This window comes from Aulonocara sp. 'chitande type north' Nkhata Bay, linkage group LG7, assembly GCF_057382095.1.
Source record: "Aulonocara sp. 'chitande type north' Nkhata Bay isolate Kocher_YH1m ecotype deep benthic linkage group LG7, A_spYH_male_GT1.1, whole genome shotgun sequence".
NCBI lineage: Eukaryota > Metazoa > Chordata > Actinopteri > Cichliformes > Cichlidae > Aulonocara > Aulonocara sp. 'chitande type north' Nkhata Bay.
In genome coordinates this window covers 45,013,191-45,034,052 of record NC_141350.1, presented here as the reverse complement: position 1 = coordinate 45,034,052, position 20,862 = coordinate 45,013,191, and the positions used below count along the sequence as shown (strand labels likewise).

Genomic DNA, 20,862 nt, shown 5'->3' with positions numbered 1-20,862 from the left:
CAGTCTAAAAAGTATTTATATGCTACTTAAATTGCTTTGCGTTACATTTTGTTCACAGAGGTACTATGGCTGGTTTTTAGGAGATGAATGGCAGTGGTATTTATTTTCTAAAAGACAGCCTTCGTAGGTTTGCTGTAACCACCTTTACATAATGCTCTACTACCAGACCAGGTAAGATCAGACCATGCTATTCAGTAAAACCTAGCCTTCCTTTAAGACAAAGGTGTAAAACATAGGGTACAGAGGCCAGACCAGCCCACCAAAGGGTCCAATTGAGTCCAGGAAGGCAAAAAAATTCAAACTTTTAACAGTATTTTTTATACGTTTTAAAGCTTTATTTCTAACACTGATATCATTCGTGGCCTGCCAAGCTACACTAAGTAATACGAAAACTTTTTTTTTTTTTTTTAAATATTTAGTATCCCATTAAATAACAGTTTAATGGAATAACATTCCCCACTTTTACAGTCCTTACTAAAACTGGCACATTTTCTGGAAATGAGTCTGGATAATGAGCCGTCAGTGCTTCTTTAATTATGCATTTATTTCTTAAAGTGTAAGACCAGAGAACAGTTTTGCTGATGGGTTTCAGTTCTTTATAATGTAGAAAAACGGACACGTACTGTTAAAACAAAAAAAACAAAACAAAAAACCAGTATGCAGACTTAGACAAATAGTTTAATATTCTGTCAAAAACACACCTAAGAAGACTTAAGCAACTAACCAGAAGTGAACAGTATACTCATGTGCACTGAAGACGTTTTAAGGATACTTCTAAATGTCTTTTTAATCCTCACCCAGCCACCTAAGAAAGCAGTTTTAGATAGAAATGAACGTGCATGTTCATACTGCTGTGGTTACAGTTAAACAGGCGCTTTAGATTTTCTTTAACGCATTCTAACAGGTAGTCCTCTTTAAGGAAATTGAGCAGTGATAAATTAATCTGCTTTTTTCTTTATCTAGCACCAATTACATTACACTTTAAATTGCACAGTAAGGACCCTGCAATAAGAGCACAACCCTGCCGTCCACTTGTCGTGCAGCGTATTCCAGTTTTCCTTCCACCCCTGGTTCAAACACATCTGGCTCACAGTGAGTGTCACATTAGACCCGTGTTCTACAACAACTATTCTAGAACTGAGGGTACAATTACATTATCATTGGCTCTAAGCCGTAGGCGGTACATACTCGACCACATGAAGCGTCTAAAATACTGGAGTTAAAACACCACACTAAAATAAACAGACCACACGTTTCCTATAACTAACTGCCGGCTGAGACGTCCCAGACCTCAGAACAAAAACGTTAGCCTGCGCCGAGCATCGTGTTAAACCAAAGCTTATGAAAATAAACATTGATATTTTCTTAGAGGTATGACATACAGTTTATAAATAGAATAGCATTTGGATTATTCTGATAAAGAATTACATGGATACATACATCTCACATATTTGCATAACGCTAGTAAAATTGATTCAAAATGGATTTCACACAGGCCACTGAGGCCAACGCTCACACACGCACACACGCGCACACACACACACACACGCGCGCACGCGCACACACACGCGCGCACACACGCACACACACACGCACACACACACACCATCTTAAGTATGGCTGTAACATTATAACTCAAAAAAGAAAAAACCCCAAAAAACTATTGATACTTTACTTATAAACATTGTTTCAACCCGCAGATGGACTGAAACTGCTGGAGTTGCTGGATGGGCTGAAAGTCTGGACACTCACACGGTGCTCGATACACTGAAGCTGCTTTTATAATCACAGTTGGCTTACTGAACAAACAATTGAACTTTAAGCAAGCAACACCACAATGATTCAAGAACAATGAACACTGTAACTGCCTCTTAAAGAAAAACAAACATTGTGATTGGAGTAGCTCATCTGTTCTGATCATTGCTGCTAGGTAAGACATGATCGTCTATGAGTACCAGAAAGCGGACCTCAGTGAGCACAGCTAATGACTGATGGTGTCCTCTAGAAGGAAACGGATAATGCAAAACTGTTTGTTCTAATTGCTTTTATATACACAGGCAACACTGCACTTCTGGAAACTGAATAGATTCAATCTGTGAGGTAAAGAACAAGTATTTCCCCCCCCCCCTGTATATATACACACACTTTTTATTACCATGGTATAAAAACAAAATAAATAAAGCTTTTGATTGAGCTATGATTTTGCATGTTATATTTTTTTCTCCACCTCTAGGAATGTACACAAAAGCTTACACTGATTAATATGGGGGGGGGGAAGGGAAACCATTGATTAACATCATTTATATGCTGTATGTTTGGCGCATTGGGAGTGTCTTTGGAGTTTAATTAGTTGTTGTTTTCTTTGGTTGTCACAGTAACAAGTTGTTTGGCAGCTTTGGCTATGTCATAGGCGCACTGAATGACCTGCTGAGTGACCAGCTGGATGTCTGACGGGCTGAGGTTGTGTTCTGCAGCCTTCTGGCACTCTCTGTGGAGCCGGCTAGCGCTTGAAGTCAGCAGACACAGAGACCCTCGCACTGTCTCTGAGGACGGCCTCTGAAGGGAGGAGGGAAGGAGATTTGATAAGGCGAGGACATGAAAGCGTTCGTAATCACTTTATGTGCTAGGCAGGCACTGGATTTCTATGAGACTACAACAAGGTAAATATTGAGATGGTAAAACAAGATCCAATACAAGCTATGTAACAAGCAGGTGCCACCTATCTGGACAAATAATTTTAAGCTGCTTTCACACATCCAGCCAAGCTATGAGAACAAAATGTCAGATCTGGTTCGATCAGACATTAAGCACTCTTTACTCTGTTGGGTCTCTATTACAAAGTCCGTCTGATGTGAGAATATAGCGAGTTTCACTCAAGCAACACCCTCAAAGAGTATTTGGCTTAATAAAGATTATATCCTGTTGCGTGCTACGTGTGATAAAGTGCCGCTTCTGACAATGTCCCAACCTTATTCTCCTGACATTTTCAGGAGTTCATGTGTGGAAACAACTGCCTTCAGCTGTTGTCAGACAAAGCAAATTGTTCCATTGGACACTGAGCTGCTCATCTTACCTTGGGAAACAGGGCAGCCATCTCTGTCACAGCCATGCAGATTTTTTCAGAGCAAGGCAGAAAGCTGCAGTAGGAGGAGACAAGAAGGATGAATGGGTGAAATTTTTTTCCACAAACCTTTCTCAAAACGATCAAAAAGAGCAACGGGGTGTAATAGTGTTTGGCTATTTAGGATTTCATTCAACTGTTTTCAAAGTTGTACAGTAAATAAATAAAGAATAAGTGATCATTTAAAAACAATACTTGGCACCTTTCTGTTCTATGAAAGCAGTGAATGGCATTTCTGGGCAGGGCCACACCACGAAGGACATTTATTTAACACTATTTTAAAATCTGCTGCCTTGATCAGCAGCACGTCTTAAAAATGTGAACAGACCGAAACAGTCGATGTATGTAATTTATCTTTTAAAGCCATTTGAATGAAACGCATTTTTCAATAATCGAATCAAATTTTTTTATGTCACTCAAATGTGTACACACATATACAGTCTGATTGTTGTGCACCCACATGACTAACGTAGGCAGTGCTAACATGCTAGCACCAGCAGCCTGTCCTTGTTTGTTTACACACTGCTTCAGTTGAGAGGTTGTATGCCAGTTTAGTCGAGCAGAATCGTGCTGGTTCACACGGCTGTTGTGCGTTATACTTTCCACCGTTCTTATTTACAACTTCCCATCCCAGAGAGACAATGGCTCTAGTTCATTAATAAAATATGAACTATTATTTTAGTACCAGCTAGTGTTTCTAGAAGCGACACGGAAGTTCAGCAGCATTTAACCATGTAGCTGCTCATATCCCTGGAGCTAGATGGGAAACATTGTTAATCTCAAGATATTTACACAAAAGAAAAAGGGGGACAATGTAAGCAATAACCTACAAAAAGGAAAACGGGTAGCAGTGTGGAACAGTTAAAAAAAAAAACTACAGTAAAAATAATAAAGAAATTATTAATAAACAAGTAACTACTGTGGACTTGGCAAACCACAGGGGAAAATAAGATCATGTGCTGTTTGTTTCCTGTTAGGTGCATTGACAGACCTAAGACCCACACTCCTTAGACTCACACAGAGGGATCCTAAACAGGGCTGGAAATCAGAGTGCTGCTTGGTTATCACCAATATGTGAGTAACTGTATTCACTCTGCAACTCAGGTGAAAATAAGGAGACTTTTAGTTCCTTAGGATGCAAGCTGGCATCATCCAGGCCAAGGCCCTATACACAACTTTTAAAAAAACCACTGACCTAAAAGCACCTGGGCAAAGTCAGCTCTTAAACATATCAGGCAGAATGACAGAAATACAAGCACGGAATCTGAGCCAGACGGTGGAAAAACTGAGGTTCACAGTGCATCGGGTGAAAAGATTTTATTTTGAATAGCTAGAAATTTCAGATGTTTTTGAAATATAACTTGGCTCATTTTGTATAAATATCACATTACATGTTATTCATATAACTGCTCAATACCTTTCATGTTTGGTCTCCTGGGCAGCTCTCAGAAGCTCCTGGATGTTCTTAGTGATCTGCTCCGTCTTACAGATGACGTCCTCTGTGCAAGGCAGGGTGGCATCCTCCTCGCCCTCCTCCTGCTGGTGGGCTGCTTCAGAGGCAGCAAGAGGGCTGCTACAAATAAAAACAGAGAACTGACAACTGATCTTCTTACAAGAGTGTTACTTAAAGAACCCACCAAACAATGAATTATACAACAAAGGTGGATCTTTTGAAGAGGATAATGAAATCAAGATGAAAACAAAAAGTATCACACAGAGAGTTGACCTCAAAAGTACCTGTTGGGTGGAGTTTGGATAAAAGAAAAACTCTACTTTGAAAGAAACAGCTTTTTACAGAAACTGGTTGACTTCAGGCTAAAGTCAGGGTCAGGCTTCTAAAAGCTAAAGGACGATAAATTACAGAGGACAATATTCTAAATAACTGATCTGTAGTGAAGCCAGTAGGTGGGTGCAGTGTTTCCCGACAGACTTCGCTTGAACGGTGAAGCTTTTGACTGGTACTACACATCCTGCAATTTAATGCCATTTTTTCATAATTGGTGGGAATAATGCAGTGGCTTTATTAGTGGAAAATCCCCTTGCTCTTATTTTGAAAGTTCAGTTGCTCCTAATCTCCCATTTTCCATTGGGCAGGCTGACCGGGTCGCTGTTGTGGCGGTCCTCAGCTGCCTCTCAAGAGACTAGAACATTTCTTAACAAGTAGTATACCCTTACTTAATTAGATTCACTCCTATTTTTTCTTTAAAATAAGGTTAATCTTATCTAAATTCATAAATGTTAGAATTTGGTTTATATGTCAAAATATTTTTGGGAACTGTATATTATTTCATTGAACCGTGCAGGCAGGCTGAATGGCTCAAAGCCGTTTTTTTTCCTAAACACCTGTCAAAACTAATCCACATCTGGCTTCCCGTTCTCCATTCCTGTGACCTTTAACTTTGTAAGCTTTGGCTCCATCAATACTGTCATGTCTCGAGACAAGAAACAGGGGGAAAGGCTTATACTTTTTTTTTTTCCATAACTTGTTCCTTTTGCTTTGAACATCCATCCATCCATTCGCTTCCGCTTATCCTTTTCAGGGTCGCGGGGGGCGCTGGAGCCTATCCCAGCTTTCATAGGGCGAGAGGCAGGGTACACCCTGGACAGGTCGCCAGTCTGTCGCAGGGCCAACACACAGGGACAGACAACCAGTCGCACTCACATTCATTCGCACATTCACACCTAGTGGCAATTTGGATTATCCAATTAACCTATCCCCACAAGCTGCATGTCTTTGGACGGTGGGAGGAAGCCGGAGTACCCGGAGGGAACCCACGCAAACATGGGGAGAACATGCAAACTCCACACAGAAAGACCCCGGCCTGATGTTGGAATTGAACTCAGGACCTTCTTGCTGTGCGGCAACAGTGCTAACCACTGTGCCACCGTGCTTGCTTTGAACAGTTGGTATATTAAAAAAATGTGATGCGTGCACTTCTTTCAGGAGAGAGTAAGCAAATCTTGCAAAGGGGCTTCTTTGATGTTTTATACAGGGAGTGCAGAATTATTAGGCAAATGAGTATTTTGTCCACATCCTCTTCATGCATGTTGTCTTACTCCAAGCTGTATAGGCTTGAAAGCCTACTACCAATTAAGCATATTAGGTGATGTGCATCTCTGTAATGAGAAGGGGTGTGGTCTAATGACATCAACACCCTATATCAGGTATGCATAATTATTAGGCAACGTCCTTTCCTTTGGCAAAATGGGTCAAAAGAAGGACTTGACAGGCTCAGAAAAGTCAAAAATAGTGAGATATCTTGCAGAGGGATGCAGCAGTCTCAAAATTGCAAAGCTTCTGAAGCGTGATCATCGAACAATCAAGCGTTTCATTCAAAATAGTCAACAGGGTCGCAAGAAGCGTGTGGAAAAACCAAGGCGCAAAATAACTGCCCATGAACTGAGAAAAGTCAAGCGTGCAGCTGCCAAGATGCCACTTGCCACCAGTTTGGCCATATTTCAGAGCTGCAACATCACTGGAGTGCCCAAAAGCACAAGGTGTGCAATACTCAGAGACATGGCCAAGGTATGAAAGGCTGAAAGACGACCACCACTGAACAAGACACACAAGCTGAAACGTCAAGACTGGGCCAAGAAATATCTCAAGACTGGTTTTTCTAAGGTTTTATGGACTGATGAAATGAGAGTGAGTCTTGATGGGCCAGATGGATGGGCCCGTGGCTGGATTGGTAAAGGGCAGAGAGCTCCAGTCCGACTCAGACGCCAGCAAGGTGGAGGTGGAGTACTGGTTTGGGCTGGTATCATCAAAGATGAGCTTGTGGGGCCTTTTCGGGTTGAGGATGGAGTCAAGCTCAACTCCCAGTCCTACTGCCAGTTTCTGGAAGACACCTTCTTCAAGCAGTGGTACAGGAAGAAGTCTGCATCCTTCAAGAAAAACATGATTTTCATGCAGGACAATGCTCCATCACACACGTCCAAGTACTCCACAGCGTGGCTGGCAAGAAAGGGTATAAAAGAAGAAAAACTAATGACATGGCCTCCTTGTTCACCTGATCTGAACCCCATTGAGAACCTGTGGTCCATCATCAAATGTGAGATTTACAAGGAGGGAAAACAGTACACCTCTCTGAACAGTGTCTGGGAGGCTGTGGTTGCTGCTGCACGCAATGTTGACGGTGAACAGATCAAAACACTGACAGAATCCATGGATGGCAGGCTTTTGAGTGTCCTTGCAAAGGAAGGTGGCTATATTGGTCGCTGATTTGTTTTTGTTTTGTTTTTGAATGTCAGAAATGTATATTTGTGAATGTGGAGATGTTATATTGGTTTCACTGGTAAAAATAAATAATTGAAATGGGTATATATTTGTTTTTTGTTAAGTTGCCTAATAATTATGCACAGTAATAGTCACCTGCACACACAGATATCCCCCTAAAATAGCTCAAACTAAAAACAAACTAAAAACTACTTCCAAAAACATTTAGCTTTGATATTAATGAGTTTTTTGGGTTCATTGAGAACATGGTTGTTGTTCAATAATAAAATTAGTCCTCAAAAATACAACTTGCCTAATAATTCTGCACTCCCTGTATTTGTGATCAAAGTGGCCTTCATTTTAAACCTATACAGAGAAAATGGTGTTTTAGTCTTTAAAATCAACAGTTAACAGAAGAAGATCTTACCCACTCTCCTCCATTTCAGAGTGATTGGGTGTAGTGTCATAGTCATTCTCCAGCACTGTACTCTGTCCTTCCAGACTACAGCCCTGTAGGAATGTCAGAGGACAACAGTCAATCAAACACAGTATATACTGTATGTGATTAGTTAGATAAGTTATCACAGCAGCAAATGTGGCCGCACAGAAATTAGAAACATGCAATTCTAAAATCAAACCTGTGATCTCATTATTATTAAGACATCTCACTGTGAAGAGAAAAAAAGGCAGAAACGATACAATCAGTTCATGTGGCGGAGCACAGCTGCACTGCCCAGGATGCGATTAGTAGACGCGAAGATGTCAACTGTCCTCTGTTTTATCAGAAAGTTATCCCTAAAAAGCACAATGTGGTGATCCGTTATACATCTTTCACATATACTGGATTCAGCTGTCGGATTATTCAAGCAGCCATCTCTGATGCAACATGTCAGCACTTTTGACAATGAGAAGCTGGGGTGCTCAGAAACTGAACTGTAGCAGAGGCACTGCAGTGCATGCATGCAGGCAGGAGATGCTGAGAAAAGGCAGTTTATAGACACAGGTCAGGAGAGAAGACTGTGGGGTCAAAGAGGACAGTTTTCACCGTCCCCTGGGGCTGCCTCTGAGCCGCGGGAATTTTCAGTACTTAACCCTTCGAGATCTCTCATCCCACGACCAGGAGAGGGAAGAGGGGAAGGTAGGAAGGGAGGAAGCAGCCGTCCCCAAAGGACCCCTACCAATCTAGAAAGGGGTCAAACCAAGTTGAGCATACTCTATTGAGATGCAATGAATGAATGAATGAATATAAAAAAAACAACAACACCAGCCCCAAGCCAGGCATCACCACTTTGGTAAATTAAGAATGAAAACAGTGGTACTCCTGTGCTTACATTGGTAGGGAAGGGTTGTAAAATGACTCCATCGTCATGCCGAGCTGTGTCAACTCGGTGGGGGTACTGCCTTGGAGTAGAGCCCGTCTCATACATGGACCTGGCGCGGCCTCCGCGAGGTTGCTGTCGACCAAAGAGGCCCTGGGGTTGTTGCTGTCCGCTGGGGGTTTGCCATCGCAGTGTTGTGTTTTCAGTCTGCAGGGAATTCAGCTGTAGAGAACAAAAACATCTTTCAATTTGACTCTTAACTGTGAGCTGATCTCCACACAAAAGCCGGGCGCGGCACCAATAATAGAGTAGATTACAGCTAGGCCTCCAGGTGGGAAGCTATTCGGATAAGGTTCAACTTATCTTCATCTCTGTTTTGTTCTTGTTTCTGCTCAAGGTCCTTCAAACAACAAAAGGCTTGCTTCCTTGACAAATGAAATGCTGACAATGTATGTTGAAAAAACAAACAAACAAGAAAAAAAACAAAAACAAAAAAACACCACAGATCTTGAAGTGCAACACCCCCTGATAAAGTGCCACAGAGGGGGTTGCCCTTATTTACACAAACAGTGCTTACACTCTGAAAAAACAACAGCTTCAAGAAACAAAAAGTAGGTATTACTATGCAAAAGTAAGCACATCAAGTCAATATTTAAAACTATGAGACATACCCAAGGTAAAGTTGAGAGGCATCAATAAAATAAACCTGGGATTCTGATGAAGCACAAGGGGTACAGACCGCACAAAAACTGGGTTGTCTACAATTTTGTCCTTTGCTTTAGTTTATGTTTCTGAGTGCAACAATGACTGATGTAACATATAACACAAATTACATTAGAAAATGCAGTTATAGAGAAACAGTTTTTCCCTATTATCATCAGTATTGTAAGAACTTGAATGTATATATTTTCTCTAACAACAACAACAACAACAAAAAAAAAAAAGCCTTTGTTGACTGATTTTGTTGCACTTCAGTCTCTACATCCACAGGCTTTTTGTTCGGCTCTGCTACTTTTCTACCAGAGAGAAGGGAAGGGAATAGTAAACACGATTATTTCCCAAAAGCACGTAGAACTGTAAAAATGTGCATGTTTCCCCACCGGGGAAAAGAGGGACTTTCAAAATACCAAGATATGAGGAAGTGAGTGATGTGGCATGCCTGAAATAAATAGTATAAATTAGACAGTTGTGGGTTGTGGGTCTACAAGTCAGGAACCTAACTTGCTGACATTTGTGTAATGGAAAAAGCTAACTCCAGTTATTTTTCTGCATTTAGGTGGTTCCTAAATAATCATTGCAGATTTATGCTATGGAGCAAAATGTCCTCTGTGGGTTGCCTTTTAAGATCTGACATAGGATTTGAGTTTACATCACAAACATCTATAACATAAAATACTGCTTTGCAATTTGAAATCTGCTATCCTTGTCACAGGAATCTTAATGCATCCAGACACATTGTAGCCATTTTCTCTGTTCACAAAAAAACAACAGCATGACTTCCTTAAATGATTTTCAGTTACATCTAACTGCTTATTAACACAAAATATCTAATCAGCCAGCCTAACAGGAAGTCAACATTAACTCAAAGAACCACTTATTATAACCAGCGTGTGCAGAAGAAGAACAACAGGTGGAATCTTGAAGCAGATGGGCTACAGCAGCAGAAGACCACACCATACATAACTCCTGTGAGCTTAGAGCAGGTAACTTGCACAGGCTCACCTAAACTGGACAAGAGAAAATTGACCTGTGACCTGTGATGAGTCTCAATTTCTGCTGTGACATTTGGGTCAGAATAGGGTCAGAATTTGGTATGAACGATTCGAAGAACAACTGTTCAGGCAGGTGGTGGTGGTGGTGAAATGTTGTGGGAGCTATTTTCTCTGCACACTTCGGACCCTTTAGTACCAAATGACCATCATTTAAACACCATAGCTACCTGAGTATCGTTGTTAACCATGTCCATGACTTTATGACCACGGTGTACCCATGTTCTGATGGCTGCTATGATAACATGCCAAGTCACAAAGCTCAAATTTACAAAATTTACAGTTACCTCAGTCTTGAAGACAAAATAAAAAAACAAAACAAAAAAACCCAGCATTTCTTTTGTTTTTCATTTTGAATAATGTATGATTCTATCTATACATACACACACACACAAACCATTTAAGACTGTGTAGAGTTAAGAAAGCATTTTAGGGTAAAGACAGTGATACATCTCATCTATAAACCCTGAGTTGGGTTATACTAACATTACATGTTAAACACAATTTCAGGATGTTATGTTTAAATAGCAACATTATTATGCAATTTATAACCAGAACAAGAAACACCAGAGACAATGTGATACATAAAGTGACCTCGACTTTTGCGTCTTAACTAACCTTGCTCTGCATCAAACGTAGCTCTTCACTAAGGTGACAGTTGACTTTCAGAAGCTGTTGTATTTTGGCTTCTGATGCAGTGAGGGCGCTCTTCACCTCCATAAATTCTTGCACTGTGATTGGTCCATCAGACAGATCAGAAGACTCTGAGCTCTGCAGTGAAACATGCATACGGACATAAGATGGGATTCATTTGATCTGTATTACAAGTAAAGCCTACAGTAAGCAATGGAATAACAGGCTTCAAGAGACATTAACCTTGGTCCTTCCATCATTGCAGCTGTCTCCACATGTTGCCTCTTGGACCGGATCTTCATCTGATGCCACACTGTCGTAATCTGGCTGGTCATTATCTTGGCCCTCACTGTTGTGGTGACCGTCTATTCCCTGAAGGATCAGCTCCACATTATCTGAAAGCAGAGCCAAAGATCAAAGGACTAGGGATCAAACAGCAGTGCTGGCTACGGGCAGCTGTTTCAATCCCTTTTTATTGATTGAATCCAACACCCAGCATTCTTTATAGTGACCTCCTACAATTTTTCTTGGTTGTCTGTGAGTTGCAGCATGCAGGACATTATTAAGCCCCTTTTCACACATGGTTGAAACTTTAATTGTTGCCTGTGTACCGTAGCGTTGTCTATATTTCGCTCCACATTGAACTACAAAGAAAACACTTTCTGCATCTTATTATAGGCCAACAAATTTAGGTTCCCCCCCCCCCCCCCCACTGCTTGCGGTTTTTGAAAATGTTCTTCTGTTCATATGCTAAGCAGGACATTTACAAACTTAATATAGCCCAAAAAACAAAAGCAGATTAGCAGGGGAATTTAACATGTGCTACAAGTGGAAAATAATCATGTCCTACCTTTGGGACTTTCACAGGAATTACCCCACTGCCGTCGCTTAGCATCTGTTAGAATATCGATGACCAGTGTGGCAAATTCGTGAGCACTAAACCTTGCCAATTTCTGACGACCCTGAGAAAGCAAATAGATTAAAACCAAACCAATTACCAAATCTACTAGTCGCACACAAAGAAGTGAAGTTATAACATGAGGACATAAGGTGACAGCACTTGCCTGGTTTCTGGTAGATGAGTACTCAGGATTGACAGGCAGAAAAGGCACAACTGTGGTGTCTGTTACCAGCGTGCTGTGGTTCTGAGTGGCCAGCCACACTGAAAAAAGCAAGACGCACATAATGTTTAAATAAAATGTAAAAGAGGTTTATAGACGGTGTGATTTTTAAAAAATTATTTTTTTTAAAACAGTTCTTGTAATTCAACCTGCATCCGTTTCTCTTCTGTCGACTTCATCATAAACATCCATGGCCAGCTCTTCAAACTGATGGTTGCTTAGCTACGGCAAAGTAAGCAGAATTAGCACTTCTGTTTCCTAAAGAATAAACAGCAGATGAAGAAGAGGCTACACTGTAAATGTCACGGGAAACAAATCCCATGTAAAAACGTCTTACCGACTGCAGCTTCTTCTTTGCAGCTTTTGCAAACTCTGACAAATCCAGGCTGCTTTAAATGGAGAAATTAACAAAGTTTATTTATCCTGCAGGAAACGGCTCCACACTCACAAGAACAGTGGCTCGTGGCAAAAATGAGAAACTTACTTATTTCTTATCCATCCAATGCAGCACAAGAAAATAAGATGGTTAACGTATATCAACGGAAACTCACATTAACTCATTACCAGATCAAGTTTTTCAAATTAAAAGCTTTAACATTTACCTGTCTGCCATCTGAGGAATGATGAAGTGTTGCCCATTTCTGTGATCTGTAGCACAACAATGAAGAGATAACGTTTCAAATATTTTCACAATCAAAAGTTCTTGGGGTTTTTTTGGCAGGGACTGACCCACTAGTGTGGTGAGGATAGCACAAAGTTGGAAGTGGTGATTTATAAAGTTGGTGATATGTATGTAATCTGTTTTATTTTTTAAATCATATATGATTTAATCTTATTGTCATTTGTTTTATCTTTCCAATTTTGTATCGAGTACTTAAATATTAAGTACTGTGTTTGCACAAAATATTTTAAATATAGGACTCCAGAAAACACTTTTTTTTTTCAGTTATTTTTTAACAGTTTGTGTTGTTGAACTCATTTTTTTGCATAAAAATGATTGAAAGCCATTTTAAAGCTATTGAATACATTCCTCTAATGCAAAGCTGCAGCTGTGGTTGACTGATTTACTGCATTTACCTGGTCTTCGTCCACAAAGGTAAAATGTTAGCCGGTCAGTGAGTTCATACTGGATCTCCACTAGTCTCTCTGCCAGCTCCTGATGCCCAGCTTGTCTGCAGAGGTACGGAACAAAAAGGTCAAGTTTCAGAAATATGCTAAAGAACTACAGCTAAAAATATCTCAGGTACCTTACAATGCCTTACAATGTCAGCATCATATTTTAAATAATGTACTCCCATACTATTCCACTATTTGGAGTGATTTTCAAAATAATTTTGTTTCACAACAAAAAAATATTTATTACAGCACTACAACATTCAATTTGATGAAAACCATCACAAATAACAGGTTCTGCTTGTTGGTTTCTGCAGGCTGTGGGGACGGGTTCAGTAAAAGCTCAATAAGGAGCGTTACCTTAAACTGAGTGAGTTACCAGAGTAACAGACTCTCTGAAAGTAACTTGCTCATTGGCAGGCTTTCCTCAACAAACTGAGATTTTCTGTGACTTTTCACCTCCCACGCTTGAACCAGCAGTCAGACACACTATTTAATTTCCTCATTCATACAGACAATATCAAACCACACAGCAGAGCACATTAAGTCTTATCATCTCATCTATGCGTTATCTTGTCTTCTTACACTATGTAAACGTAACTGTTATGCTAATCAGTCATCAGTGTAATAGTAGAGTCATTGATAAATCTCCTTCAACTAAAACCTGTAAGCTCTTTGACAGCCATCAGATTGTCTGCCAGTTAGTCTGCACTGAACTATTAAGGCAGTGTTACTGTAGTAATCATTGATCAGGGAATAACAAAACCAAGGAGGAACCCACCCGGGGGATTAATAAAGTTTTATTTTATCTAATCTAATAACTTTAATCTCAGCCAAACCGATTTACTCACGAACAAACAAAACACTGAAAAAAGCCCAACAATAACATTTTTAGGTTGTCTAAGTGACTTATATATTACGTTTAACCCGAGCAGCGAAACTCCGCGGTGATCTGAAAATGATGTGCCGGGAGTTGTGCCGTTCTCGGCCGCATCAGTAATCCTCGAGCTCCCGGCTAGCTGTCGAGCTGGTGGGTAGCAGACGCCTCTGAAAACGTCGAAGCACTTTTGCAAATATGGGATATCTTGATAAACCGAGCAGATATTTGATGTTTACACAACTACTTTCTCGCCTGAAAATATGTTAAAAGTTTATTTTGTGACCCAGAAAGATTAGTATGAGTAATTTTAAAACTTAGTAGCGGCCGCCATTGCTGGAAACTGGAGTTTGGCTGGGCCGCGCTATGAATTCTGGGATATGGTAGTAATTTGGACAGCCTTATAATCGCAGTATAATCGCAGCCTTTGCGGTTAGAAAATTGCACTTGATCATGTCGCGATATTATCGCAAATGCGATATATCGTTCAGCCCTAATATATATATATATATATATATATATAAAACAATTCTGTAACTGTAACTTCGGTCGTTGCTGTGCTTTTTTTGGAAATCGAATTTCCCAGAGGAACCCACCCGAGGGATTAATAAAGTTCTATCTTATCTTATCTCTTAAATCCTAAATATTTTTTTCCCCAGTGGTGGAAACAAGCTTCCATAGTCTTATCTGTTGTCTTCGCTTTCAGTTTACACATCAATAATTATATTTAAAAATCAAATGTAGATTTTGGTTAGATTCCAGTTTGATCTGGCTGAGGAAATGATAACAGAGTGGATGAGACTGAAGACAAATATCAAGGTCCACACGGACAAGTTTTGTTTTTTTTTACTTGAGCTCAATTGAAACTTACTATAAACTAACCAAGCTGAGTCATCAGTTCCCTGCACAACTGAATTCCTCCTTTCTCTTCTGCCTTGCTCGTTTCATTGAATTAGTCAAACTCGGACATAAAGCCACTTTTTGTCTAGCATTGTAAAAGGCATGTTAAATATTTTAGCCAGTTCAGCGGGTGACAATATTTCCCCCTCCCCTCCATTTCCAGCTTAGCTGTTTTTGTCCTTTTCTGCTGTGTATTGCTGGCTACTTCCTGTCACTTGCTGTTTTTAGTATCCGGCTAACATTTCCACAAGATACAACATGTAAAGCAAGAGCACAGCTATTTTTTTTTTCCTGTGTATTTTTACATCTGCATCTTGTGCATCATTTCCTGTATCACAGCCACTAATGAGCTGGACTGCATCTCTTAAGGTGATGCTTGCAGCTGCACTACCATTGCACATAGGAATTCCAACTTTACAGCGTCAAATACTGTTTCGCAGCTTGCTGCGTTTTCTATACAAGACATATGCCTGAAGTCATTTTCCCAACATACAGAAAATGAACAAGGCTCCTGAATTCGCTTGACTACAACATATGATCCACTTAAATGCGTGAAAGCAGAATGCCACTTAAAAGTGAAACTTCTAAATTTATCTTGTGGTATTAACATCATCAAGTGTCAATATAACATTTCGACTGCTCTCACCTAAAAAAAACAAACAAAACCAAACCCCAAACCTTTTATCAGAACATTTGAAGGTGTTAAAATAAAAATACAGGCTATACATTACCTTGCATAATCAATGGGGGTCTTCCCACTCGAGTCCAGCGCTCCAGGATCAGCTCCATAAACTGCCAATAGCTCCGCTTGTAATATTTGACCTGCTTTTGCTGCTATGTGTAGTGGGGTGTTTCCCTTCTCCTAAAATTTGAAGGGGAAAAAAAACAGTGGTTAATCATTAGTATTATCACGCCCACTTCCAAATCAACTTTCTGCTTATTCCCCCAAACTTACTGGATGAAAGAAGTTAGCCTGAGCTCCTAAAGATAAGAGTCTAAGGCAGGTCTCCAGGTTCCCAGTACGGACACTGGAATGAAGTTGCTGAAAGACATTTAACAAGAACCTTGTTTAAAATCCGTTACAGCTGATTATGAAGACACTGTGTCGGCTTTAGGCCTTCTTATAACTTTGGTGACAGGTTATTTCTTTTTAATGCAGTACTCTGTTGAGATATACATATACACATAACGACCAGCCGCATTGCCATACAAGGTGCCTCCACGACAGCACAACAGTCCCTGCACACTATAAAAAATTTCAGGAACAGCCCAAGGACAGCAGCAACCCAAGACATTTAACGAACGCCATTCTACAAAGAAAGTTCAACACAGCCAGACTTTTTTTGGCTGAGCGTCTGAAAAACCATTCAAACCCCAGTTGAAGATAACGGCTATCACAGTGGTGGTTACCAGCTTCCTCTTTTAAGCAGAGTGTCTGCTTCAGGTTCTGTTCACGGTCACATAAAAAGTGGCTTTTAAAGGTCATATAAAAAGGGTAATTAAAAGTCTATAAAGGACATAAAAACTGCAAAAGTAAAATGCAACACTATTGCAAATTAATGCAGGAAAAAAAGTATTAATCTAGCAATTTAGTACAGAGTGATAATATAAACATTTTAATTCAATTTAATGTTTTGTTTTTTTATTGCCGAGTACGCTCTGTGCTTTAATCTGGATACATTTTAACAAGAAATCTTACCATCCCACAGCCTAGTAAAGGCGACATGGACAAGTGAAATTTATTTTATCAACTGAACAGGTGTTCTTGGTGTGTGTTCTGTGTTCTAGTTGCTGAATTCCCGCAGATTACAATCAAGTAGAACAACATTAAAACATTTTCTGCATCAACAAATCAATACATGCACATTCCCAGGACAATGTGACGCACAGTCAGAGTTAGCACTTCATTCAGTAAGTTATGGCTTAACAAGCTGCACATATAAAAAGTATGCCACCAGCACAGAATCTACATAAGACTTAAAACATACTGTAAATAAAAGAATCACTGAAAATGTGGCACTTTCAGATGATTTTAAATTAAGACTCAGAACATACCTTGTTCCCGACCAGGTTAGGTGTTCAGCATAAGTTACCATGGTTAATAATCCAGGTAAAAAACATGGACACAGAAAACTCTGATTTTAATCACATAGTCCCCTAAGCCATTAATGTTGCTTTATAGTCCACTCATTTGCCTTCTGCCTGCCATTCCCCAGAACCTAATCCAATCAATCATCCACAGGATGCACTAGAATAGGTTTGACCTACACAGACCCCACCCGACAATCCCTCACAATCCACAGGAGGACAACTTCCTCCACAGGATACCCCCATGTCCATGCCCTGTTTGGTGACATTGGGGAGGGGCTACGTAATATTAGTAGCCCAGGTTAAGTTTGAGGAAACTCATCACTGGATTTTGCAGGAACTGGTCAGATATCAACATTAAAATCAAACACTTGCTGTATTACAATAAAGTCTCAAAGATCCTCTTTTTTTTGAACGTCTAATAGTGTTACAAGAGGAACGTTTAAATGAAACAACAGAGTAAAGTGTCACCTTGCTGAGGTCTTTTGCAGTCACACTGTCATCCTCCCGACAAGGCATCCGATGTACATACGCCAGCATCTGATATTTTGCCTTGATGAACTCTGTCTTATTAGGACTGGAAACAACAATAGACTCTCACAATCTCAAAATGTGGACATTAATTACAAGTTTTCAAGTGAGCACATCACTGTTTATCTTTGTTTATGATTAAGACAAACACTGACGAGAAGCGAACACTTAAACTGGACATTAAACAATGGACTGCAGATTTGTATGTGCAGCATTACATTAATGGCAGAGAAACGTATCGGTCATGTAAACCACCATACCGCCACAACGCTAGATTCGTCTGGCTTTCACGTAAGCCAAGAATCTTAGGGGTGCAATTTAGGTCACATCCAAACTCTGTCGTTGCTCGTTTTAATACAAAATATTTACGCAAATAGAAAAGAATAGTGAATAGTTATAGTAAAAATACCCTAAATTTATTAATCCCAAAAACAACGTCCAGCAATCAGAATAAATCCATATGGTGTGAATGAAGTTGAACAGAATTTAAAGCAGTTGAATTGTCTGTAATTAACCACTAAGCAGCATTGGTCCCAGCAGAATTCCCCCACAGTTCCAGTGGTTTTAAAACACCTGGAACTAAACATTTCAAACTACACCTTAAGGAACTAAATTTAGCCTGTTTCCAGTTTAAACTGCTGAGCACCCAAGATCCTTAAAATGTTTGTCGGGGAAAGTGCTTGTGGTGGAAACCTTATAAGATAGCGTCCATCTCAGAAATTGCATTTGGGAAGAAGTTATGAAAGTGCTTGCTCCAAGTGTGCGGGTCAGACACAGCACTGCTGTGATTACATGTGGCTGACTGTTTATCTTTACTCCCCAAGCTACACAGCAGACTGACATGGTGTTTATAACAGGCTTTAGTACATCAAATCTCTTTGCTTCGCAGATTTTGTTTTTGTTGTACTATGACTTCTAAAGGATGGGAAAAACTCCTCACAAAAAGCATTACCTTTAAAGGAGGTACTCTTCTAAAATTCAGTTTCTTGCATGATCATGTAGCTGATCAGCTAGACCGCACTGCAGATATATTTATTTTCAAACGTGCTTGTCAGCTGATCAAGCAAGTTCTCCAAGTAAGTTAAGACTGACTATCTGTGAGTGACGTTCATGGTAGAGCGGGCTGATTAGGCATGTTTACTGACCTTAGCAAAGAAAATCAATTTTGTCAATACAATTTAATATCAAAGTGCAATCAAGTGTACCAAAAACCAGCAATGACATATTTTTAAAAATAAAACTTACTGCACTCTGTCCTGTGGGTTGGCTTTGCGTTTCCCACTCACTGAAGAGGAAGGATCCAGAAGACTGTGCTCCCATATGGAATTAGCTCCATTGCCATACAGTGTTTGAACCATCTGAAACAAGAAAGCACATTAACATTTTTAGAACAGGCAGAAAATACTTTGGGGATTCCTAGTCATACATGGTCCTCTTATATATTTACATATTGCATTATGGAGAACAGACTGTACTCATTTGCATCTTTGCGTTTGATTTATGGAGATCGTGTCCCCGCTTCCCCACCTGCAGCTGTGAGTGTGGCCACGGAGAATGAGTCAGATGTCGGACTTGAGAGCTGTGTCTCCCAAGACCTCGGTGGATGCTGCAGCACTCATCGCAGATCAGCACACCCCTGTTAACAGAGGCCCAGCGAGGTTCTACGATACAGATACAGTGCTTTTTATCCCATGAGTCTAATATTTGATGAACAACGTAACAGACAGCCTTAACCCAGAGCAGTAACTCCCTCTAACCAGACGAAGATATTCGCTGACTTGCAGTAAGACATGACTGCTTTAGGTAAGGTGTATCCCACCCTCAAATCTTTGACATAATCAAGAAACGTTTTCACAAGCATTAACACCCACTGTGCGGCATTACTGATTATCAGCAAGTTAGCGCTGTCTTCTGAGCAGTCTTATTTAAGAAATTAAATAATACTGCCTTTAACGCACCACTAACCTTACTGTAACCCGACAACCAATACAGTCAAGCAACTAGTTCAGAATAAGACAGGTTAATGTGATTACACAGGCACGCCTTCAAAAAAAAGGGGGAAAAAAGAGGAAGAAAAAAAACACCTAACGTTTCCACAAGAAAAAATACAACCGCTACAATTAGTAATTCAGCTAATTGCTAATTGTTAGTACAGTCGCAGTAACTAGCCAGGCTAACAAGACGCTCCGATAACTTATAGTGGGGGCTAGCTGGATAGCTGGATAGCTAACGTTACAGCTAGCTTGTCTGGCATCGTACCCGGAGCACTGCAATCAGCGCAGACCTCTCTGCTTCGCACTCGCTTTGACATCCCTTAGACGAAATCCTTCGAGTCCAGGAGAAACAAATATCTGGAAGTTACGTTGCAACACAGCTACACAGAGATATGACAGGATAGTTCGCCCGGCTGATTGTATTTTACACTTTTAGCGACTGTAGCCGTCAGCCCTCCCCTCCTACTGTTGAACAAAGCCGTGACCCATTCCAACACTCACACAGCCTCCTCCGCGCCTCATAGGCTGCTTCCTTCCTTGTTTCCTTCAGTGGCTTCTAAAGGCCCTACAGAGTGCAGAAAGCACCACCATCAGGAGACTAACGCGATAAAGGAAAATTGTCACACTGGACACAATAAAAGCCACCCTGGCCTGCCACTGAAATTAACAAAAGTGGAAATTCACTGTTCGGTATGAATAAAATAAATACAATGTACAGTGCAGATTTGTTTAATTGATTAATTGTATTTATTTATTTACTTGCATTCTTGTCACGTATACATCTTTCAGATCATCAAGACACAAAATCCACTTTTGGTGGTGGTGGTTTTATTTAAGAGGAAAAAAATATCCAAATATAGGTGGACTTTTTTCTTCTTCTTTTTTTTTTTAAAGAAACCAATCAGGCACCCAGGTCTGATTACTGCCAGACCTGCTGAATCAAGAACTCAATTAATTAGAAACTGTCTGGCAAAGTAGGCTAAAAGATCTCAAAAGTAACAAATTGAGATGCTTTGGCATAACACCAAACAGGCCATTTATCCTAGAAAAATCTTCAGTGTGGCTCCATTAAAGCAATTCTGCAAAGAAGAGTGAAACACAATTCCTCCTCAGTGATGTGAAAGTCTAATTACCTTTGCACATGTTTGACTGCTAGTTATTAGGTTTGGTGGCAACTGCT

At 40.2% G+C, this 20,862-nt stretch overlaps 1 protein-coding gene across 4 annotated transcripts; it reads right to left on the bottom strand.

Annotated features, from left to right (window-relative positions):
• Nucleotides 1-111: 111 nt before the first annotated feature.
• Nucleotides 112-20,268, bottom strand: git2b (G protein-coupled receptor kinase interacting ArfGAP 2b). 4 transcript variants are annotated; one of them, XM_086300718.1, is made up of 20 exons: nt 20,184-20,268; nt 19,216-19,349; nt 18,934-19,046; nt 17,629-17,734; nt 16,025-16,111; nt 15,801-15,931; nt 13,257-13,351; nt 12,782-12,827; nt 12,517-12,568; nt 12,329-12,401; nt 12,123-12,220; nt 11,909-12,020; nt 11,302-11,453; nt 11,044-11,196; nt 8,669-8,878; nt 8,430-8,519; nt 7,765-7,847; nt 4,539-4,694; nt 3,074-3,137; nt 112-2,556 (listed from the first exon to the last, which is right to left on the bottom strand). In XM_086300718.1, the coding sequence occupies exons 3-20, from the start codon at nt 19,044-19,046 to the stop codon at nt 2,347-2,349; spliced, it is 2,031 nt and encodes a 676-aa protein (XP_086156844.1). In that variant the 5' UTR covers nt 19,216-19,349; nt 20,184-20,268; the 3' UTR covers nt 112-2,346. The 4 variants fall into 4 exon arrangements, with proteins under 4 accessions (XP_086156844.1, XP_086156841.1, XP_086156842.1 ...); XM_086300715.1 differs by lacking the exon at nt 20,184-20,268 and adding an exon at nt 19,948-20,177; XM_086300716.1 differs by lacking the exon at nt 20,184-20,268 and adding an exon at nt 19,948-20,177 and having other exon boundaries at nt 12,517-12,565.
• Between the last annotated feature and the right edge of the window lie 594 nt (nt 20,269-20,862).